The sequence below is a fragment of the Mytilus galloprovincialis genome, chromosome 13, assembly GCF_965363235.1.
Source record: "Mytilus galloprovincialis chromosome 13, xbMytGall1.hap1.1, whole genome shotgun sequence".
Lineage (NCBI taxonomy): Eukaryota > Metazoa > Mollusca > Bivalvia > Mytilida > Mytilidae > Mytilus > Mytilus galloprovincialis.
In genome coordinates, this window is record NC_134850.1 from 72,643,902 (window position 1) to 72,663,785 (window position 19,884).

The 19,884-nt window shown below is 31.4% G+C and overlaps 1 protein-coding gene across 1 annotated transcript; it reads right to left on the reverse strand.

The window, feature by feature from the left end:
* Nucleotides 1–3,113: 3,113 nt before the first annotated feature.
* On the reverse strand, nucleotides 3,114–19,537 carry LOC143056936 (uncharacterized). Its single transcript, XM_076230149.1, has 9 exons — nucleotides 19,393–19,537; nucleotides 17,731–18,286; nucleotides 14,934–15,232; nucleotides 13,886–13,981; nucleotides 9,357–9,398; nucleotides 8,002–8,087; nucleotides 7,069–7,316; nucleotides 5,864–6,010; nucleotides 3,114–4,858 (listed from the first exon to the last, which is right to left on the reverse strand). The coding sequence occupies exons 1-9, from the start codon at nucleotides 19,525–19,527 to the stop codon at nucleotides 4,800–4,802; spliced, it is 1,668 nt and encodes a 555-aa protein (XP_076086264.1). The 5' UTR covers nucleotides 19,528–19,537; the 3' UTR covers nucleotides 3,114–4,799.
* Nucleotides 19,538–19,884: the final 347 nt, after the last annotated feature.

Consider the following 19,884-nt stretch of genomic DNA (forward strand, 5'->3'; position numbering starts at 1 on the left):
GAAAATTTCAGGGCAGATAGATCTTGACCTGATAAACAATATTAACCCTGTCAGATTTGCTCTAAATGCTTTGGTTTTTGAGTTATAAGCCAAAAACTGCATTTGACCCCTATGTTCTATTTTTAGCAATGGCGACCATGTTTGTTGATAGATCATAACTTCGGATACAATTTACAAACTAGATACCCTAAGGAACATTCAATTAAAGTTTGGAAGTATTTGGCCCAGTAGTTTCAGAGGAGAAGATTTTTGTAAAAGATTACTAAGATTTACGAAAAATGGTTAAAAATTGACTATAAAGGGCAATAACTCCCAAAGGGGTTAACTGACCATTTCCGTCATGATGACTTATTTGTAAATCTTACTTTGCTGAACATTATTCCTGTTTACAGTTTATCTCTATCTATAATAATATTCAAGATAATAACCAAAAACAGCAAAATTTCCTTAAAATTACCAATTCAGGGGCAGCAACCCAACAACGGGTTGTCTGATTCATCTGAAAATTTCAGGTCAGATAGATCTTGACCTGATAAACAATATTACCCCTGTAAGATTTGCTCTAAATGCTTTGGTTTTTGAGTTATAAGCCAAAAACTGCATTTGACCCCTATGTTCTATTTTTAGCAATGGCGACCATGTTTGTTGATAGATCATAACTTCGGATACAATTTACAAACTAGATACCCTAAGGAACATTCAGTTAAAGTTTGGAAGTATTTGGCCCAGTAGTTTCAGAGGAGAAGATTTTTGTAAAAGATTACTAAGATTTACGAAAAATGGTTAAAAATTGACTATAAAGGGCAATAACTCCTAAAGGGGTCAACTGACCATTTCCGTCATGTTGACTTATTTGTAAATCTTACTTTGCTGAACATTATTGCTGTTTACAGTTTATCTCTATCTATAATAATATTCAAGATAATAACCAAAAACAGCAAAATTTCTTTAAAATTACCAATTCAGGGGCAGTAACCCAACAACGGGTTGTCTGATTCATCTGAAAATTTCAGGGCAGATAGATCTTGACCTGATAAACAATATTATCCCATGTCAGATTTGCTCTAAATGCTTTGGTTTTTGAGTTATAAGCCAAAAACTGCATTTGACCCCTATGTTCTATTTTTAGCAATGGCGACCATGTTTGTTGATAGATCACAACTTCGGATACAATTTACAAACTAGATACCCTAAGGAACATTCAGTTAAAGTTTGGAAGTATTTGGCCCAGTAGTTTCAGAGGAGAAGATTTTTGTAAAAGATTACTAAGATTTACGAAAAATGGTTAAAAATTGACTATAAAGGGCAATAACTCCTAAAGGGGTCAACTGACCATTTCCGTCATGTTGACTTATTTGTAAATCTTACTTTGCTGAACATTATTCCTGTTTACAGTTTATCTCTATCTATAATAATATTCAAGATAATAACCAAAAGCAGTAAAATTTCCTTAAAATTACCAATTCAGGGGCAGCAACCCAACAACAGGTTGTCTGATTCATCTAAAAATTTCAGGGCAGATAGATCTTGACCTGATAAACAATATTACCCCATGTCAGATTTGCTCTAAATGCTTTGGTTTTTGAGTTATAAGCCAAAAACTGCATTTGACCCCTATGTTCTATTTTTAGCAATGGCGACCATGTTTGTTGATAGATCATAACTTCGGATACAATTTACAAACTAGATACCCTAAGGAACATTCAATTAAAGTTTGGAAGTATTTGGCCCAGTAGTTTCAGAGGAGAAGATTTTTGTAAAAGATTACTAAGATTTACGAAAAATGGTTAAAAATTGACTATAAAGGGCAATAACTCCCAAAGGGGTTAACTGACCATTTCCGTCATGTTGACTTATTTGTTAATCTTACTTTGCTGAACATTATTCCTGTTTACAGTTTATCTCTATCTATAATAATATTCAAGATAATAACCAAAAACAGCAAAATTTCCTTAAAATTACCAATTCAGGGGCAGCAACCCAACAACAGGTTGTCTGATTCATCTGAAAATTTCAGGGCAGATAGATCTTGACCTGATAAACAATATTACCCCATGTAAGATTTGCTCTAAATGCTTTGGTTTTTGAGTTATAAGCCAAAAACTGCATTTGACCCCTATGTTCTATTTTTAGCAATGGCGACCATGTTTGTTGATAGATCAAAACTTCGGATACAATTTATAAATTAGATACCCTAAGGAACATTCAGTTAAAGTTTGAAAGTATTTGGCCCAGTAGTTTCAGAGGAGAAGATTCTTGAAATAGTTTACGACGACAGACGACGGACGACGACGGACGCCAAGTGATGGCATAAGCTCACTTGTCCCTTCGGGACAGGTGAGCTAAAAAGGATGGTTGAAATCCTCTTGCACATATAGCAATGTTTAAAGTTATCTCTTAAATGACAACACTAAGTAAATGTGGCAGAAGTACAGAACAAACAAATGCAAGCAGAAATACAAAACAAACACATGCAAGAACACTCATCACAGAGAAACACACAGACAAACAATACAACCGTTGACGCAAAAAGCAAAGCAAGCTCAGAATAACAACAAACATCTTCCACTAACAACTTATAACCTAGGACAGCACAAACAGTGAATATGAATTACTAATCAATCTTAAACTCGATTTATACTTTCACAATGCCAGTCCAAACAATTATCATGACAACTTTATAATGAAAAACAGAATCATAACAAAAAATGTTTACTCTGTTTTCCTTTGCTATTGTCAAGCGTATGAAGGATTGTGTGTCATACATTAAAATATCATATGATCATATGTTCCAACTGATCCAGTCATTCAAGAAAAGTTTTTTTATATTTTAGTGACGTTCTGAATTACAGCATTGTTTCATCAGACTCATGCATCACATATCTGAATAATGACAATTTTTAAACAGCCATTTTATGAGAAATGTCTGAATCCTGGCAAATCTTTATACAGCCAATCTTGCAATATTTCACATGATGATAGTTTTTCTTCAGGTCTATATATATGTCCCTGATGCCTGAATGAATAAATTTTCTATAACACCCATCTTTGCAAGATGACTTATATAGTTTCAAAGGAAGAAGTATGCAAGAGGTATTAAAACTAAGTCATAATTTGATATGAAAGAGATTCTTTATTCTATAATATGTTACTCAATAATAATACATAAATAAATCTTAATACATGTACATCTATTGGCACCAGAGGAATTCATCTTGGAGGGCAAGTTTTTCTTTATAAAACTCTTATAAACTATTGTATAATATTTCAGATATAAATATGGAGGTCCTCAACATAGTAATACACATACAAAAACATCATCAACTGCATAAAATATAATCATTTCATAGTTCATAACAACTGTAATTTAACACCTTTTTTGTATGGGTCTTAATGAATGAATTATATTAAAAAAACATAATTTTTCCATAAATAAACTATGTTACCTTGTAATATCTTGTTAATTTAAACTATCAAATCAACTCAATTTTAAAATTAAAATAAAAAAACTTACGTAGTAAATTTTTTATCAGATGAAATTCATTTTATCATACTTCGACCATTGAGTTATTGCAAGATAAGTTTAACTGTTTTGAAAGAAAATATTACAAATGTCACATTAGTAATGTTTTGATGATAAAATCATGTTTAAAAGGTCAAAAGTTGAAGGTTTTGTGTTTTTTAATAATCTTTTTTTTTTTTACATATCATGTTTTATTTTGAGTGGTTGAACATTTTACCATTCCTTTACCCCCCACCCCTCAAACCAAAGAAAACTTAACTATGAATGGAATTTAAAAAAACATACTTACTAATATGTTAAGAAGGGCGGAGTAAAGAACTGTATACCTAGAAAACAGTCTGATAAAAAATACATTAATGTAATTTACTTCCTCATAAAACAAATAAAATGTAAATAGAAGAATTAAAACAGTGGACCGCTCACATCACTTCGTCAGTAAAAAAGTATTTGGAACATCTTATGTTTAAACAATAAGAACAAATTTTGTAAGTTATATAGTTGCTGAAGAGGTCCCAATACTTATTTAAGGGATAAACTTAGGATATGCCAATAACAGGATGAGTGTAATAAATCAGTGGGACAGCAATCAGAAGACACAAACTCATCTGGTGATCAACAATAAATAATAAACAGTCTTGTAACATATATATCACAGATAAAACATCTTTCTGTATGAAGCTTATTTGCAGAACTTACATTTATCAAGAATTTAGGAGAGCTGATAGTTTACAAAGATGCAATATAACAGGTGGCATAGAAACTAAACCAAAGTCGTTCAAGGTTATATGTGCAGGATGGGGATGTTTGCAACTTGTGCAAGTCACTATTGTTAGGGATTCCAACTGGTATGAAAACATGTCTTGTTCTAAAATCTGACCATCACAGGCAGATATGGGTTACTGAGGTACAAATCAGAGTGGCTAATACCAGTGCCCATACTTGACCAGAATTCGCATCTTAGAAACTAAACTAAGATTTAAACCCAGATCTGTGAACTAGACTAAAATACTCCACTCAAAGCCAGATCTAAATTCCTGGTCCATATCTATGAGTCCAAACTAGATGTATGACTCAGAGCTGCTGCTCTTACATAAATCCTAATCTGGGATATTTCCCCGTCTAAGAGTTTAATTTCAAATAGAAAACAAGAAAATTCTCCCTGTTAAAGATTGGTCATGTGATCAATGTTATACAATAGTGTTATATAGTCTAACTATATATCATAATAATGTTCTCCTATAAAATATAGCACTATAAATTGTCTAGTCTTAAAAAGTTATCTTGGTGTCTTCTTGTTCTTTCCTGTGGCTTTTGGTTTATTCTTTGAAGTTCCACCTGGAATATATAATACAGATTTATCTTTAAAACTTTTACACCAATCAAGTATTAAGGTAGCTCATAGGTATAAGTTTTCTGAGATAGAATTTTTTTAAACTTTGCTAAAATGAAGATTTTTCCTCTGCTCTTTTCATAACATAAATAAGAAAGATGGGTCACCAAGCTATTTTTCAAGCTATAAGTTGTTGAAAATTGTCTAAATTTGCTTAGAATAATCATGCAAAAACACATTTTAATGCATAAAAAGAAATCTATGAGATAAAATTTTTAAATAAATTGTGAGAAGATAGGTTTTATAATATGTTTTAAGAAAATAAAAATAAAAAAATGGTGTCACCGAATTTGTTTTCTTGCTACAAATAATTTTTTTTTAAATCGCTATCAGACCAGTATAATTTTTTTACTAAAAGAATTAGCTCCCCTCAAACGCCTCAGTTGAAAAAAATGATTCTAAAGCACACATATTTGGTCATATAAATAAATAGTCTAACCAATAAAATTGCACATCTGTCTACAAATTGCAGATATAGGTAAATAACTAGATTGATTGTGTACTGAGATCATAGTACAATCCAAGATGGCGGTATACCATGAATCTACCGTAAATCATTTTAAGGTTCAAAGGTATAAACTGTACTTTATTTTGAATTCAAGAGGAAAATTCCAAGTTTTGAAGATTTATAAGTATGTTATTATAAATTGTGTGATTTAAAAAAGAAAAAAAAATTAAAGAAGAAAAAACTTTACTTTGTTTAGCATAGGAACTAATTTACTAGTTATCCCAAAAAAGACTTAACTTAATGAGTCTGGCATTTTGTCAATATCTTAAATAAGATTCATGGTGAAATAATTTTAGAAAAGAAAAAAAGAATTGATAATGAAACAATTAAAATTTTATTTGTGTTGGAAATCTATCAAATATGCAGAGCCAACCATTATTGTAAATGTAATATACATGTATCAACCTGTTTGCAGAACTTAGCTGTATAAAAGGATACGTACCTGTTGATGGATTTTTATTAAGTGAGAGGAGACGACGAGGATTCTGTTTGCAGCCATCTTTGCCCATTAGATGGTTTTTCCAGCCGTCTTCACCAGACGAGACATTCTGGTGACAAAGTGGACAGTGGTTTGATGAACTTTTGGCAGCTGAAAAAAAATAGCAAAGTTACATTTCTGATATATAATGTGGAGTATTAACAGTACAATATCAAACTACCTTCAAACTTCAATCCAAAAATTGTATCCTGATGTAGTAAGCCTTACAGGTCTCTACTGGGCTTACCGTCTACTTTATCAAAACTGTTCAAACAACTAACTATAATTGGGAAGATCTTTCTATTCTTTGGTTAATTACAAAACTCTAAATGACATTGTAATAAAAGTCTTTCAAGTTATTAATGATCATCTTCTCTTATTTTTATATCTTGCACAGAGTGAGACACCGAAATTTAGATAATTTGATTGGCTTATCCAGCATCATGAAGTGATATTCCAACATTTCCATTGGCTATTCATAATGTCATTGATAACTTTGAAAGTTTAAAATGATGTACATTCTGTCCATGACAATGTGCATATGTGATTTCAAGCTTATACAAAACACTCACACTTTTCACCTTGAAACCTTCTTTTTGACAAATTCTATTACCTTCTCAAGTGTACAAAAAGTTTTAAAATGTCTGATTTTATAATTTGAAGCTGGAAAAAGACATATGACTTCACTCATGGCATGTGCAAGACTAGATCAATGATTCAAGGAACTTTTAATTATCACAAAAATCAGAAATAGATTTAACAACTTCTGAGAGTAAGATATTACTTGATATCAATTCTCACTTCAATTTAAATAGTTATAATATACTTGCACATGCATTATTATATTGAAATTTAATATCTGAAGTTATTATCAAGCAATATCGAATCCTCACTCGTTATAAAACCTATAAATATAAAATAGGAATAAACTGCAGAAATGATTGGAAAACAAACCTAAATAGTAAAGCAGAAAACAAGACAAATAGTTGAAATCCATGATAAATTCAAATCAATTATCAAAAACTACTATTTTGCTTCAATTTGTCTTCATGATTAACAAAAAGAACTTTATTTCCAATACATGCAGATCATATTAATATATTTACATATCTTAACTACATTTGCTTTATGTCATGCTTGACCATCAAAATATCACCATGGTAACTTACCGTTACAGCTCTTTTCAGACACATGTTGATCATATTCAGACTTTGGAATGGCTTCAGTACATCGGTTACATTTGGAGTAATTATTTTTGGCCTCACACTCGTTCAGTAAATGATCCGTGTATGTTGCTATTTCTACCACTTGTTTACAGTTTGTGCAACGTTTTAACATAGGGCAATGTTTCCAGTAATGTAAATCAAGTCCTTCTTCTGTGAAACTTTCATTCCTTTCACCACAGAATATACAAATACTGAAAACAAAACATAAATTAATATAAATCAAATTCTTCTGTAAAACTTTCATTCCTTTCTCCACAGAATATACAAATACTGAAAACAAAACATACATTAATATAAATCAAATTCGTCTGTAAAACTCATTATAACTGTTTGTAATATACAAATACTGAAAATAATAAACAAAATAATATGATGCAAGGAATGATGGGTTGATTTTAAACAGTTAGTTCAACAATTTGAATTTCTCAACAAAATAAATTGCAATTTTCAAAGTCATAAAGGGACATTAATTTAGAAGTGTAAGGGACTTGCAGCCCAGATTCAAACTCTGTCTGCAACCTTTTGTTCTTAGCATTGTGTATGCATTTCATAGCACTTGCATTTATAAAATTTTGATGAGGACTTTCAATGCTCATTTTATACTAAATGATGATTCATCCCAATCTGTGAAGGCATGACATTTAAATAAAGCATCCTTAATCTTAAGCAGACGTGAATTGATTGTTTGACTTAAGGGAAATTTTTTGTTGTTGTATAAACCTTTTTTATGGTGTTAGGTATATTTGTCATTACTGTACATGTATAGCTAATATCTCCTTTTGTTCATAAAAGTTATAAAAGTTTGTCATCCTCTTTTGTCAAGGAAGATAATTCATATCTTTCTTGACTCTACAAGAAAGGATTATATAAACTTACTTATCCATATTGTAAACAGAAGTGTCATCATCGTCGGCAGTTGGTTTCTTGTTAATTATTTTAGACTTCTTTGGTGGCTCATTTTTCTGTAATGTGATAAGAGGGTGTTATTTCAATTCACACATGTGTGAATAGCTTAGAAACAATAATAAAGCCAAGCATAGCCTTGTAACAGTGCATAAACCTCTAAACTGCCCTATCGACTTTCTCATTTTTCAGAAACAAAAAATTTCTTTCTTGTGATATTCTATTTAAATAAATGAAGACTGGTATATACAATTGTCACTGAGTTTTCTAAGATAGTTTTTAAACATTATTCATTTGAAGTGTATTGCTTTTTTATTTTTCATTCAATTTAAAAATGTATTGCTATTGAAGTCATCCAGTAATACATTGGTAAATATCTAAAATATTTTGAACACTGAGACAAACAAAAGGTTATACAAGAATGTGTCCATAGTACACGGATGCCCCACTCGCATTATCATTTTCTATGTTCAGTAGACCGTGAAATTGGGGTCAAAACTCTAATTTGGCAATTAAATTAGAAAGATCATATCATAGGGAACATGTGTACTTAGTTTGAAGTTGATTGGACTTCAATTTCATCAAAAACTTTAACCTGAAACTTGCACTATTATTTTCTATGTTCAGTGGACCGTGAAATTGGGGTCAAAAGTCTAATTTGGCAATTAAATTAGAAAGATAATATCATAGGGAACATGTGTACTAAGTTTGAAGTTGATTGGACTTCAAATTCATCAAAAACTACCTTGACCAAAAACTTTAACCTGAACGAACGGACGGGCAGATGGAAGGACGGACGGACGGACACACAGACCAGAAAACATAATGCCCCTCTACTATCGTAGGTGGGGCATAAAAATGTATAATAACTGAATAACAGTAAGATATTATGGGAAATATGTATAAAGTTGTTGAATAAATTTTCCAGTCAATTATTTTGACTCTTTGGTATTCAAACTCCACTCAATTTTCAGTTATAAATTTTAACCTATTAAGCAAAAGAAATTCATGGGAAATATGCCACACATCTTTGTATACTGTGATTTATTTTATTTTCCTTGGTACCAATTTCCGTGGATCAAGAAAAACTTGGCTGTCCATGGATATTTCATTTCATGGTTTTGCTAAAGTCTGCATACATTCCTTTAGGAAATTTATCGTCCTGAATATGCATGAAATATTTGCCACTGGACGTTAAGCAACCAACAATCAATCAATCTTTAGGAAATTAGTAATTTGTTGAACCATTAAATTCGTGGTGTCCCTGTACCCATGTAATCCACGAAAAATTAGTATCCAACGAATAATAATGAAACCGCAGTACTCACCTTTTTATTCTTATCAGCCTTCAGAAGGTTTTCATCTACAGGCTAAAAATAGACAAAAAATTATTTATGATAATTTGCGAAAGATAAGTCACTAGTGAACATCTAAAATTGATCTACAACTAACATCAATAAATGCAAAGGGTGTTGTATAAGAACAGCTAAGAACATTCTTATGTCATGACAAAAAAAGGGTAAAAAGTAGGTCAACAAGAACAACAATTCACAGGTAATCTGTAACTAATTATTATACAAATTTAAAAAAATAAATGTAAGCTTAATATTTATAGGGAAAGTCATGAAAATGTATCTTGTTATCTCATTTTCTCTAATTTTTGTGCTATTTTCACATTTCCTGACCGGTGTGAGAAAAATATTTCTCCTCACTAGTGAAAAATCTGTTCTCGGCAAATGATTAGTCAAAATTTGATTATGACGTCAAAATGTTTTGTTTTCTTCTCAATTTTCCTATTGTGACGTCATGAAAAAAGGCGACCTTGCCTGATGACGTCGCATATAAAGAGCACAATTTTCTGAAAATCTTTGAAAAAGAACGATAAAAAGCATTAGAGAAACAGATTCCGACACTATAACTCGTGTATTACGATATTTCTCCACTCTCGACAGTTAAATTTTATTATTTAAAGGGCTCGGCAAGCCTCGCGCTTTAAATAATAAAATTTAACTGTCTCGAGTGGAGAAATATCGTAATACACTTGTTGCAGTGTAAGAATCTATATTTCTCATATCATCTATTCTTGATAAGTATGTGGTTCATTTGCAAAAACTGTGGACAAATGTTTGAAACAAAATACACATAAGTGGAATAGAGCCAAATAATTTCAATTTGTAAAATGGTTTTCAAAAGAAAAAAGTGTCATAGATAAAGGGATTTAAGATGCCTTATTATGTTAAAAGACAGTATCTACTAGCCCTTAAGATCATATGAACAAACAAAAAACTAACAGAGCAAAACAATACAATCAAGCAAACAAACAAACAATAGATTTCAGAGTATTCAAAGAGGACAATAATTTATCATTTAAATATTTTCAAGCACTTACACAATCATTTTTTTTTTCATTTTAAAAGAAAAAAAACCAAGTAAATTGAATTGGAAAGTACTGAAAAGCAGTACACATTCTCTTTATCCTTAAATACATAAAAACAGTACAAATATCGTATTCCTTACACTATGAAAACAGTCAGTTATCATATACCTTAAAACAAATCTAAAAATATTTGTGTTGTTTCACAACTAATATTCTATAAAGAGACCTGTTTTCGTGCATTGTTCTCACCAAACTTATACAAACAAACACAGGATGATGTTTCACAATTATTGAGATTGAATACATGTGTATGAACATGAGAATGTTAAATGTATATATTACAAATGTTTGCCCCTCAGTGTTTGTTTTGAGAAGGTATTATTGTTTTAAAAGGGCACTAGCTACGAGATATATAAAAACTCTAAAGTATGATTTGTTTTGTTCAATCATTAATGAAAGAGAAATAGTGAAATAATAATTTGCTTTTATCAGCTAAAATGGTGCAATTTTGTCAAATTAAGCTAACAAACATTGATAATGAATTATTCACTTGCAAGTGAATATTCCGTGAACGGTTATTTAAAGGGAAAGAATGTCAACATTGAAAGTGAAACAAAGGTATATAATTTGATTGACTGATTCGATCCACAAAAAAACATTTTTATAAAGATAAAAACGACGATAAACATACATTTTAAATCTTTATTATACTGCAATCAGCTATTTTACTATACAGATAAAGCTATACGTATAAACGTTAGCTTTATACGTCAATGACCTCAACTAACCTATAAGCCCCGCCTACTTATTGAACTACTGTGTTTCAACAACGTCACGTCACAACCATGACAACATGTAGTAACAATGGTCAAACTTTTATAAATTTAAACTTGTTATGTCTTCAAAGTGGTAATTTATATACCATGTTTATCTAATGTTATTAATTAAGTTCATTTTCCCTTTCTTATTCCTTAAAATGTCAATGTCTTACTGCCTGGACTACGCTCAAAGGGAAATACCCCAAAATGGTACCCCAAGAGGGAAATTCCAAACACTTTTTTTTAACAATACTTGTTACATATTTTTATTATTTGTTTCATTTTTTATCGATTTCAGTATAAAAACAATATACGTATAGTGTCTTAAAATATGAAATTTATTTGTATTCGGCACGAAACGAGGAAATGCTCGGTAAAATCTCGCGTTTCCCCCGTTTCTAAGCCTCATACAAATAAATTTCATATTTCAAGACACTATACGTATATTGTCTAAATACAAAATTTAACAGACCTGTAAAAATGCAATTGCACGGATTGCTTAATCTATTTATATCTGTGTTTATGTTTACATCGCTTATATGGTCATAGAAGGCCAACTTGATAGTTAATGAGATGGCGTCTTGGCTAAATTTCACACGAAATGAAGCTACATCTTATTGAGACCATGTCCTGTAAATGGTTTATTTTATACTTTTGATAGTTCGGAAAAACGTTTTACGTTGTCATTAATAAAATATGAGAATTTGAGTAATTATTTATCAATCTGAATCTCGATACAAAATTTAAAGAAATGGCCCTTCCGATAAATGATGGATAAAACCTAATCGACGATCCCGGGTCAATGGACAAGTCCAATGCAATGTTACGCGACTCAGGTTCGCATACCTTTTTTTATTTATTATGGTAATTGATCTATTTCCGGTATCATATAACATTTATCGTCATGAACATTGATGTTTTTACTTGCTGAACATTGGTTTCTTTTACATAAATTAAACATCTTTATACGTTTTGAAATTAATTTAATGTATTTGTTGGATTTGAACTTTGTCTTGTATATTTTTGTACTTGTCCACGGGCAACCTAGACAAAAATAATTACTTGTCCGGTTGTTCAAATGTACGAGTCGGTCGAGTTGGGCATAGCATTTCCACACCCCTGCAGTGAACAGAAGAGAGTTTTTCTAAATTCTGAACACTACTGACAATGTCAGACTGTCTCTATCAATAATTTTTTGAGATAATTGACAACACTTGTATTTTACTAATATATTCTTTTTTTTGGCGATGTCTGCCATGTTGATGACAGATTGGATCGTCAAACCCAATTTTTGGCAATGTCTGCCATGTTGATGACAGATGGATTGTCAAACCTAATATTTGGTGATGTCTGCCATGTTGATGACAGATTGGATCGTCAAACCTAATTTTTGGTGATGTCTGCCATGTTGATGACAGATTGGATCGTCAAACTTAATTTTCCAATATCTCAATCTCATTATGACCTTTGTAAAGTTTGATTCCCAATTGACTGAGTAGTTTCAAAACAGAAAATTTTTGTAAAAGTTTAGATAAAGACAAAAGATGATAATGAAAACAATGATGAAAATAGCTCACTTCACCTTTTGAGTCAGGTGAGCTTAAAATCAATTTGTTGTAATATAACATAAATATTCAGAAAGAATTTCTCAAACTGTGTAAAAGTATCTACCTAATCTACTGTGAGAACAACAATTTATTGACATTCCTGTGTAGATCTATGTGCTTCAATAAATACCACAATTTCTAATGAGAGAGTGATCTATTTATCTATCTGCAGTGTTACACACAGTCAGAAATCTTATTTAATTATACCAGTAATGGCTAGGTGATTGTTTTGAAGATGACAAAATTTAGCACACAGACAAAATTTGATAAAACTTACAAATTTATTTATTAATAAACTATTGTTTTATAAAGTTTTCCATCATACTACAGGGTCAAATTTAAGAAATAATAAAAGATAAGATGTGGTATGATTGCCAATGAGACAACTCTCCACAAGAGACCAAATGACACAAATGTACTTAAATTTTTGTTGTTCATTGGATAAAAATAAAACATGAAAATTTCTAGCCCACAAACAATACTTTGAGAGTATGTAATGATCACAAAGCAAGCGTCCTATTGTGTTAAGACAAAAACCACACTACAGAAAGCAGTCTAATGGTAGCCATTGTCTAACTCTAACCTTCTTAGCAACTGGTTTATTGCTTGGCTTTGATTGATTAGTTTTAGCATCCTGGAAGCCGCATTAAATAATAAATTAAAATTATTTACATGTCATGATTAAAATTTTTATTCAATCAATTATTTTCCTTAAATCATTAATTCAGAAATATAAATCAGTAACACCATAAATATCTCCTTCTTCACAACATTTAATTATCAAATTAGGCGAAACAAAAAAGTAAGTGTATTTACTGTCACATGCTAAACAAAATAGGACAGATACAATGTAGGAAGTGATTTTTTTTTTTTAATTTTCAATATTTTTTTTTACATTGAGTCTTTGCGAGCAATATTGTGACTTTAACAGTGCTTAATCAATAATGACCAAAAAAACTTTAGGATAGGAGATAAACATTAGGGTAGGTAGGGGTACAGTAAACACACATACTTTTTAGTTAGGCCTTAATTGCCTCTTAAGTTGAATGTGTTACCTGTTTTCCCGATGCCATATCTTTCAGCGACTGTAACTGTTTCTGAAGAGCCTCTATCTCAGCTTGCTTTTTTGTTTCTTCATCTGACCTTTTTTTCTATACAATAAAATACATTATTTAAGTATGTAAACATGTTGAACTTGTCATGACATAGTGTGGATTCATTATTATTTGTTGGATATCTATTTTTATGGATTTCTTGGTCACTAATGTCCAACAAATTTCAAATTATATATAGGAAAGTATGCAGACTTTGGCAAAGCCACTAAAGCAAATATCCACGAAAATGAAAATTTTCTTAAATCAACGAAAATTGGTACCCACGAAAAATAAATGAGTCCACAGTATTCAAATGTTTGTATGTTTCCTGTGTAGTTTTGTGGACGGTATCCTTGTCATTGTTCAACCTCCTTTGTGGTAACATCCATGCTTCGAGTGCAGGAGGTCATAGGGTTAATCTGGTTTTCTCTCATGAATTGTTTAACATTTAAGTATTAGTGTCTTTAACATCTTATTATACAGTAGATGTGGAAGAAGTTTGATTCATTATTGAAGGCCTATGAATGGCTGTGAACTTCTGACCCTTGGTTTCCTTTTTTTTAATTTGTCTTACATTTTGAAGCATTTTATAACTTACTATGTATATGGTATTTGTATCTCAGATTATTATGTGTTTACATTTTTTTGAAATTGAGAAATGAAATGCATACAAAGTTCATGACTATTAAGGTTTTTAAATTTGAATTAAAACAATAACAAAATATGCTGATTTCTGACTCTCATTTACAGGGCTGCCAAGTATAACGCATTTAGCGTGAGACTTACACATGTTCATGCTGTTTTGGCGGCATTTTCCATTGATCTATTGTTTTTTCTCTTTGATCTTTTTCAATGTCATAACAGAAAATATACCAAAAATGCTCACATTTTTACTTATTGTTTAAAAAAATCTTTTTTTTTTTAATAAAATCCCATAACTCGGAAATGTTAAATCTAAAATTTATAAAAATAGAAAGAGGGTTTATGTCAATAGATATAAACAATTCACCAAAATTTCTGCCCTGCAATTCTGCAATGCCTGGTAACTGATTGTTTCTGGTGTACTTTCTAAGCTTGAAGTCTGCTGCCTGATGTCATACTGTGAAAAGGTCCCAGGCACTGGAGTACTTTCTAAGCTGGAAGTCTGCTGCCTGATGTCATACTGTGAAATGGTCCCAGGCACTGGAGTACTTTTGAAACTTGAATTCTGTTGCCTGTTGTTATACTGTGAAATGGTCCCAGGCACTGGAGTACTTTCTGAACTTGAAGTCTGCTGCCTGTTGTCATACTGGGTAATGGTCCTAGGCACTGGATAAATAAACTAGAGGCTCTAAAGAGCCTGTGTCGCTCACCTTGGTCTATGTGCATTCATAAACGAATAAAAATTTACAAAATTTACAAAATTTATGAAAATTATTAAAAATTGACTATAAAGGGCAATAACTCCTTAAGGGGTCAATTGACCATTTTGATCATGTTGACTTATTTGTAGGTGCTACTTTGCTGTACATTTTTGCTGTTTACAGTTTATCTGATCTCTATCTATAATAATATTCAAGATAATAACCAAAAGCTGAATATTTTCTGTAAAATTACCAATTCTGGGGCAGCAACCCAACAATGGGTTGCCTGATTGGTCTGAACATTTCAGGGCTGATAGACTTTGACCTAACGAACAAATTTATCCCATCAAATTTTGCTTTAAATGCTTTGATTTTTGAGATTTTAGCCAAAAACTGCATTTTACCCTATGTTCTATTTTTAGCCATGTTGGCCATCTTGGTTCGCAGGTTGGGTCAATGGACACATTTTTTAAACTAGATAACCTCATGATGATTGTGGACAAGTTCGGTTAAATTTGTCGTAGCAGTTTCAGAGGAGAAGATTTTTGTACAAGATAACCAAAATTGACGAAAAATTGACAAAAATTGACTATAAAGTGCAATAACTCCTAAGAGGTCAGCTGACCATTTTGGTTATGTTGACTTTTTTGTAGATCTTACTTTGCTGAACATAATTGCTGTTAGCAGTTTATCTTTATCTATAATAATATTCAATATAATAACCAAAAACGGCAAAATTTCCTTAAAATTACAAACTCTGGGACAGCAACCCAACAACGGGTTGTCCGATTCATCTGAAAATTTCAGGGCAGATAGATCCTGACCTGATAAACAATTTTACTCCATGTCAGATTTGCTCTAAAGCTTTGGTTTCAGAGATATGAGCCAAAATCTACATTTTACCCCTATGTTCTATGTTTAGCCATGGCGGCCATCTGGGTTGGTTGGCTGTGTCATTGGACACAATTTTTAAACTAGATACCCCAATGATGATTGTGGCCAAGTTTTGTGAAATTTGGCCCAGTAGTTTCAGAGGAGAAGATTTTTGTAAAAGATAACGACGACGACAGATGACAGACAATGGACTCCAAGTGATGAGAAAAGCTCACTTGGCCCTTTGGGCCAGGTCAGCTAATAAAAAAGTCGTTCATTGTGAAGAAAAAATATTCAATTTAATTACAAAATTAATTCTATCATTTCCTAAAACTATATACATAATATATATAATTATCGCATCAAGGGTAAATTAGCATGGTGTGCTTGGTTTAACACTGTCACATGGTGACCAACTATGGATCTGCAGGGGGGTAGTAAATTTCATAGTGGGTTCATGATGTCAACTCTACTATTGATGTTGACATCATCTATTTATGTTGTTGTCGTTCATTGTTTATTTTTCTACAAAACACAGCAAAACAATTCCAGCATGCGATAAATTTGTTATACAGTTAACTAATGTGTGGATCCATAGAGAGTTAGTAAAATCCATAGGGAATGAGGCCGGGGTCAGTTGCAATTCATATAACTTCAAATATTTTGTTTAACTGATTAAAAGAAAGTATTGTATAAACCTATAAATGTGTAAAAGATTTTAAATTGAAAATGTTTCATTAAATTGAGAAAAAACTCTGGATTTATTTTATACTTGAGGAATATCCATTTTATAATACTTACCATGAAATGTAATTAAATATACTAACCATGAAATTACATTTCATGGTTAGTATATTTAACCCTTTAAATTCATATAAAATTTCCTCTCGAGATTTCATAAATAACCATTTTTGTTGTTAATTTTGTGGGAATATGTGAACCACAAATTAAAATGTTCAAAAAAAAATACAAGTTATCTTTAGGCTTGTGAACAGACTTTTACAAATTGTGACTTGGTTGGAGAGTTGTCTCATTGGCACTCATACCATATGGCATATCTTCTTATATCTATTTTGCAAAACCATGAAATCAACAAAAATACCTTACCTCTTCAAACCATGAAAATCCATGTACCTCAAACTAAATGTTTACACAGTAGATAAAGTCATCCTTTTTGAAAAGGATTTTACGCAGATAAGCTATTACGCAGATAAGCTACAACATTTTTGAAAATATAAATATTTAAGAATTCTAGTCAATGCAAATTCTGCTGGAAAATGTGATGTGACGTGTTATATATACAACAATAGTTATCCTACACAAAACACTAGCATTTTCAAGCTGAGAAAAAACACTGACTTTCACAGTGGAGAGTTGTGTCATTGGCAAACCACATCTTCTCATTTCTATATTTATACAATATCAAATAATACTGGAATTACAAGATGTGATTGTCACAAACAAAAGGGGAGATAACTGTCATAATTCCAAAGATTCTGAACAAAATAATGAGATCTGGTAGTTAAGAACTGACAGAACAATGAACATATATATATATATCCCAACATTAAGTTATACAAAAGTTCTTACATTGAGAAGTTAACCCATCATGTTCATTCTCCATACTGATATCATTATTACTGCTGTTCCTTCCAGGCAGACTAGTGTTGCTTAGCAACTGAGAACTTGGATATGATGTGGTACTCCTTGATGAAGCATCACTGGGTGAAGTTACTGGTGTTCCTGAACTTGCTGACTCATCACTAGGGAAGGTTACTGGTGTTCCTGAACTTGCAATGTTTGGATTTGACTGGCTGTGAGGAAATTGTCCCATTGGAATGCGTTCATTTATAGTTTGTGCTGAGACACTGTGTGGCAGATGGCTGTCAACAGGGTTATTTGAAGCTGTAGGCTGGAAACCTGTACTGGTTCCTCTAATGTTACCAGTGAATCGTGCTTCTTGGAGAATGGGATTATTACAAAAATTTGGATTAAGGATCAATTGTTCCTTTTGTCTGATAACATCAGCCAAATGTCCATGTCCAGAATTGTCTAAACAATACAAAAATTTCCTAAAAGCATCTGGACCTCTCCGTAACAAATCATCTAATAAATGTCGGACTTTTTCTGGTCTTGGATTTTTGGCCTAAATAACAAAAAACACATTTATGATATTATAAAAAAAAAATAACAAATCTGTTAAATAGTCAATGGAGTGTGAGCTAAGAAATATAGAAAAAAATGTTAAAATATGATTTTTGTTTTTGTTCAATCATTAATGAAATCAAATAGTGAAATAATAATTTGCTTTTCGGAGTCAGTTTTAATATGTCAAGTGAATAATTAGACCTCATAGAATCTGTATTCATGTGACCTTCAATTTAACCCATAGCTAGATGGTGTTGCATGTACATATGTACTAGTCGTGTTCAGCTTTTAAAATTAAAAGAATGTTAACATTGAAAGGAAAACAAGGATGAACCATTGAGATGACTAATTTGATTCACAAAAATCATTCTTATACAGGTAAAAACAATGAGTAACTTAATTTTTAACATGAAATCAAACAGACATAAAAAAATCCAATTCTCGTGGTCACTATATACATGTATATCTATTTATATTTATGTTTATGCTTATATCCCGTTATGCATATAATTGAATCATTTACCAAATTATGGGTTACTGAAATTTTGGTTTCTCTATTGTCATTGTTTGTTTGTTTATCATGTTTTTTATGCCTTGTAATGATCTGAAAAGGCCCTTTTCAACAGATTTTTAGTCTATTCTATTGTTGTACTTTTCTACCAATATTAAAATAAGTATATGTGTTATAATTGCCAATGACCAAACTCTCTACCAGAGACTAAATTATATAAAAGTTAACATACTCCAACAATGAGCAAAACCTATAGTCAGCTATAAAAGGCCCCGATATGACAAATGATTCAATAGAAAAAACAGTCTGATTTATGAACAAAACCATAAAAAAACAAAAATGATATAGCACAGCAACAAATGACAACCACTGAATTACAAGATCCTGACCAAGGACAGGCACATACATACAGAATGTGGCTGGGTTAAACATGTTTGCTGACTCCAAACTGGCACAGTAACCTAGAACAGCAGTGTAACAGTACAACAGGAGATCACTCATTCATTTTTCTGTTTAGGCGGATTTTTTAACTCTCCAAAAGCATGTTTAACCTCACCACATTATTGAAATTGTTATATAAATATATATTATACCTGGATGTACTCTAACATAAGAGGAGTAAAAATCTCCTGCTCAGCAATTTTGTCCCAGAATTCATTGTCTGGTGACAGATCACTGACAATATTTGATCTACACTGAGTTAAAGCCTTTCTGTGATTCTTGTCCATATTTAGTCATCTCATCTGAAAGATTCATTAAAATATATATATAAATATTATATACACTAGAGAATTCCAGGATAGGTGTTGAAAGTATCTTAAACATGAAATGATGTGTCAATCATTTGTCAATATAAAATTTTGAATTTTTCACTTGTTCAAAATATTGGATGTAATTCTAAAGAATGGCAATGCAAAAGTCAACTATTTGTAGTAACATGAAAGCACAATTTTTAGGAGGTGAGTTGCTTTGTCACCATGATTTTGGTTATGTTAAGTTGCGTCCCTTTACCAATATGGCGCAAAAATTTTGAAGACGATTCAAAAGACGAAAAACTGACCCATATATGTCTTTAATGGTCTAAT

What these genes read in the sequence shown, in the direction of transcription:
- LOC143056936 (XM_076230149.1), bottom strand. Translation starts at nt 19,527, where the DNA reads ATGGACAAGAATCACAGAAAGGCTTTAACTCAGTGTAGATCAAATATT. An exon ending in TTATGTTAGAGTACATCCAG is followed by an intron (nt 18,287 to 19,392) that starts GTATAATATATA and finishes TTTGTTATTTAG; the next exon opens with GCCAAAAATCCAAGACCAGA. An exon ending in TCTGTTTACAATATGGATAA is followed by an intron (nt 7,317 to 8,001) that starts GTAAGTTTATAT and finishes TTTTGTTTTCAG; the next exon opens with TATTTGTATATTCTGTGGTG.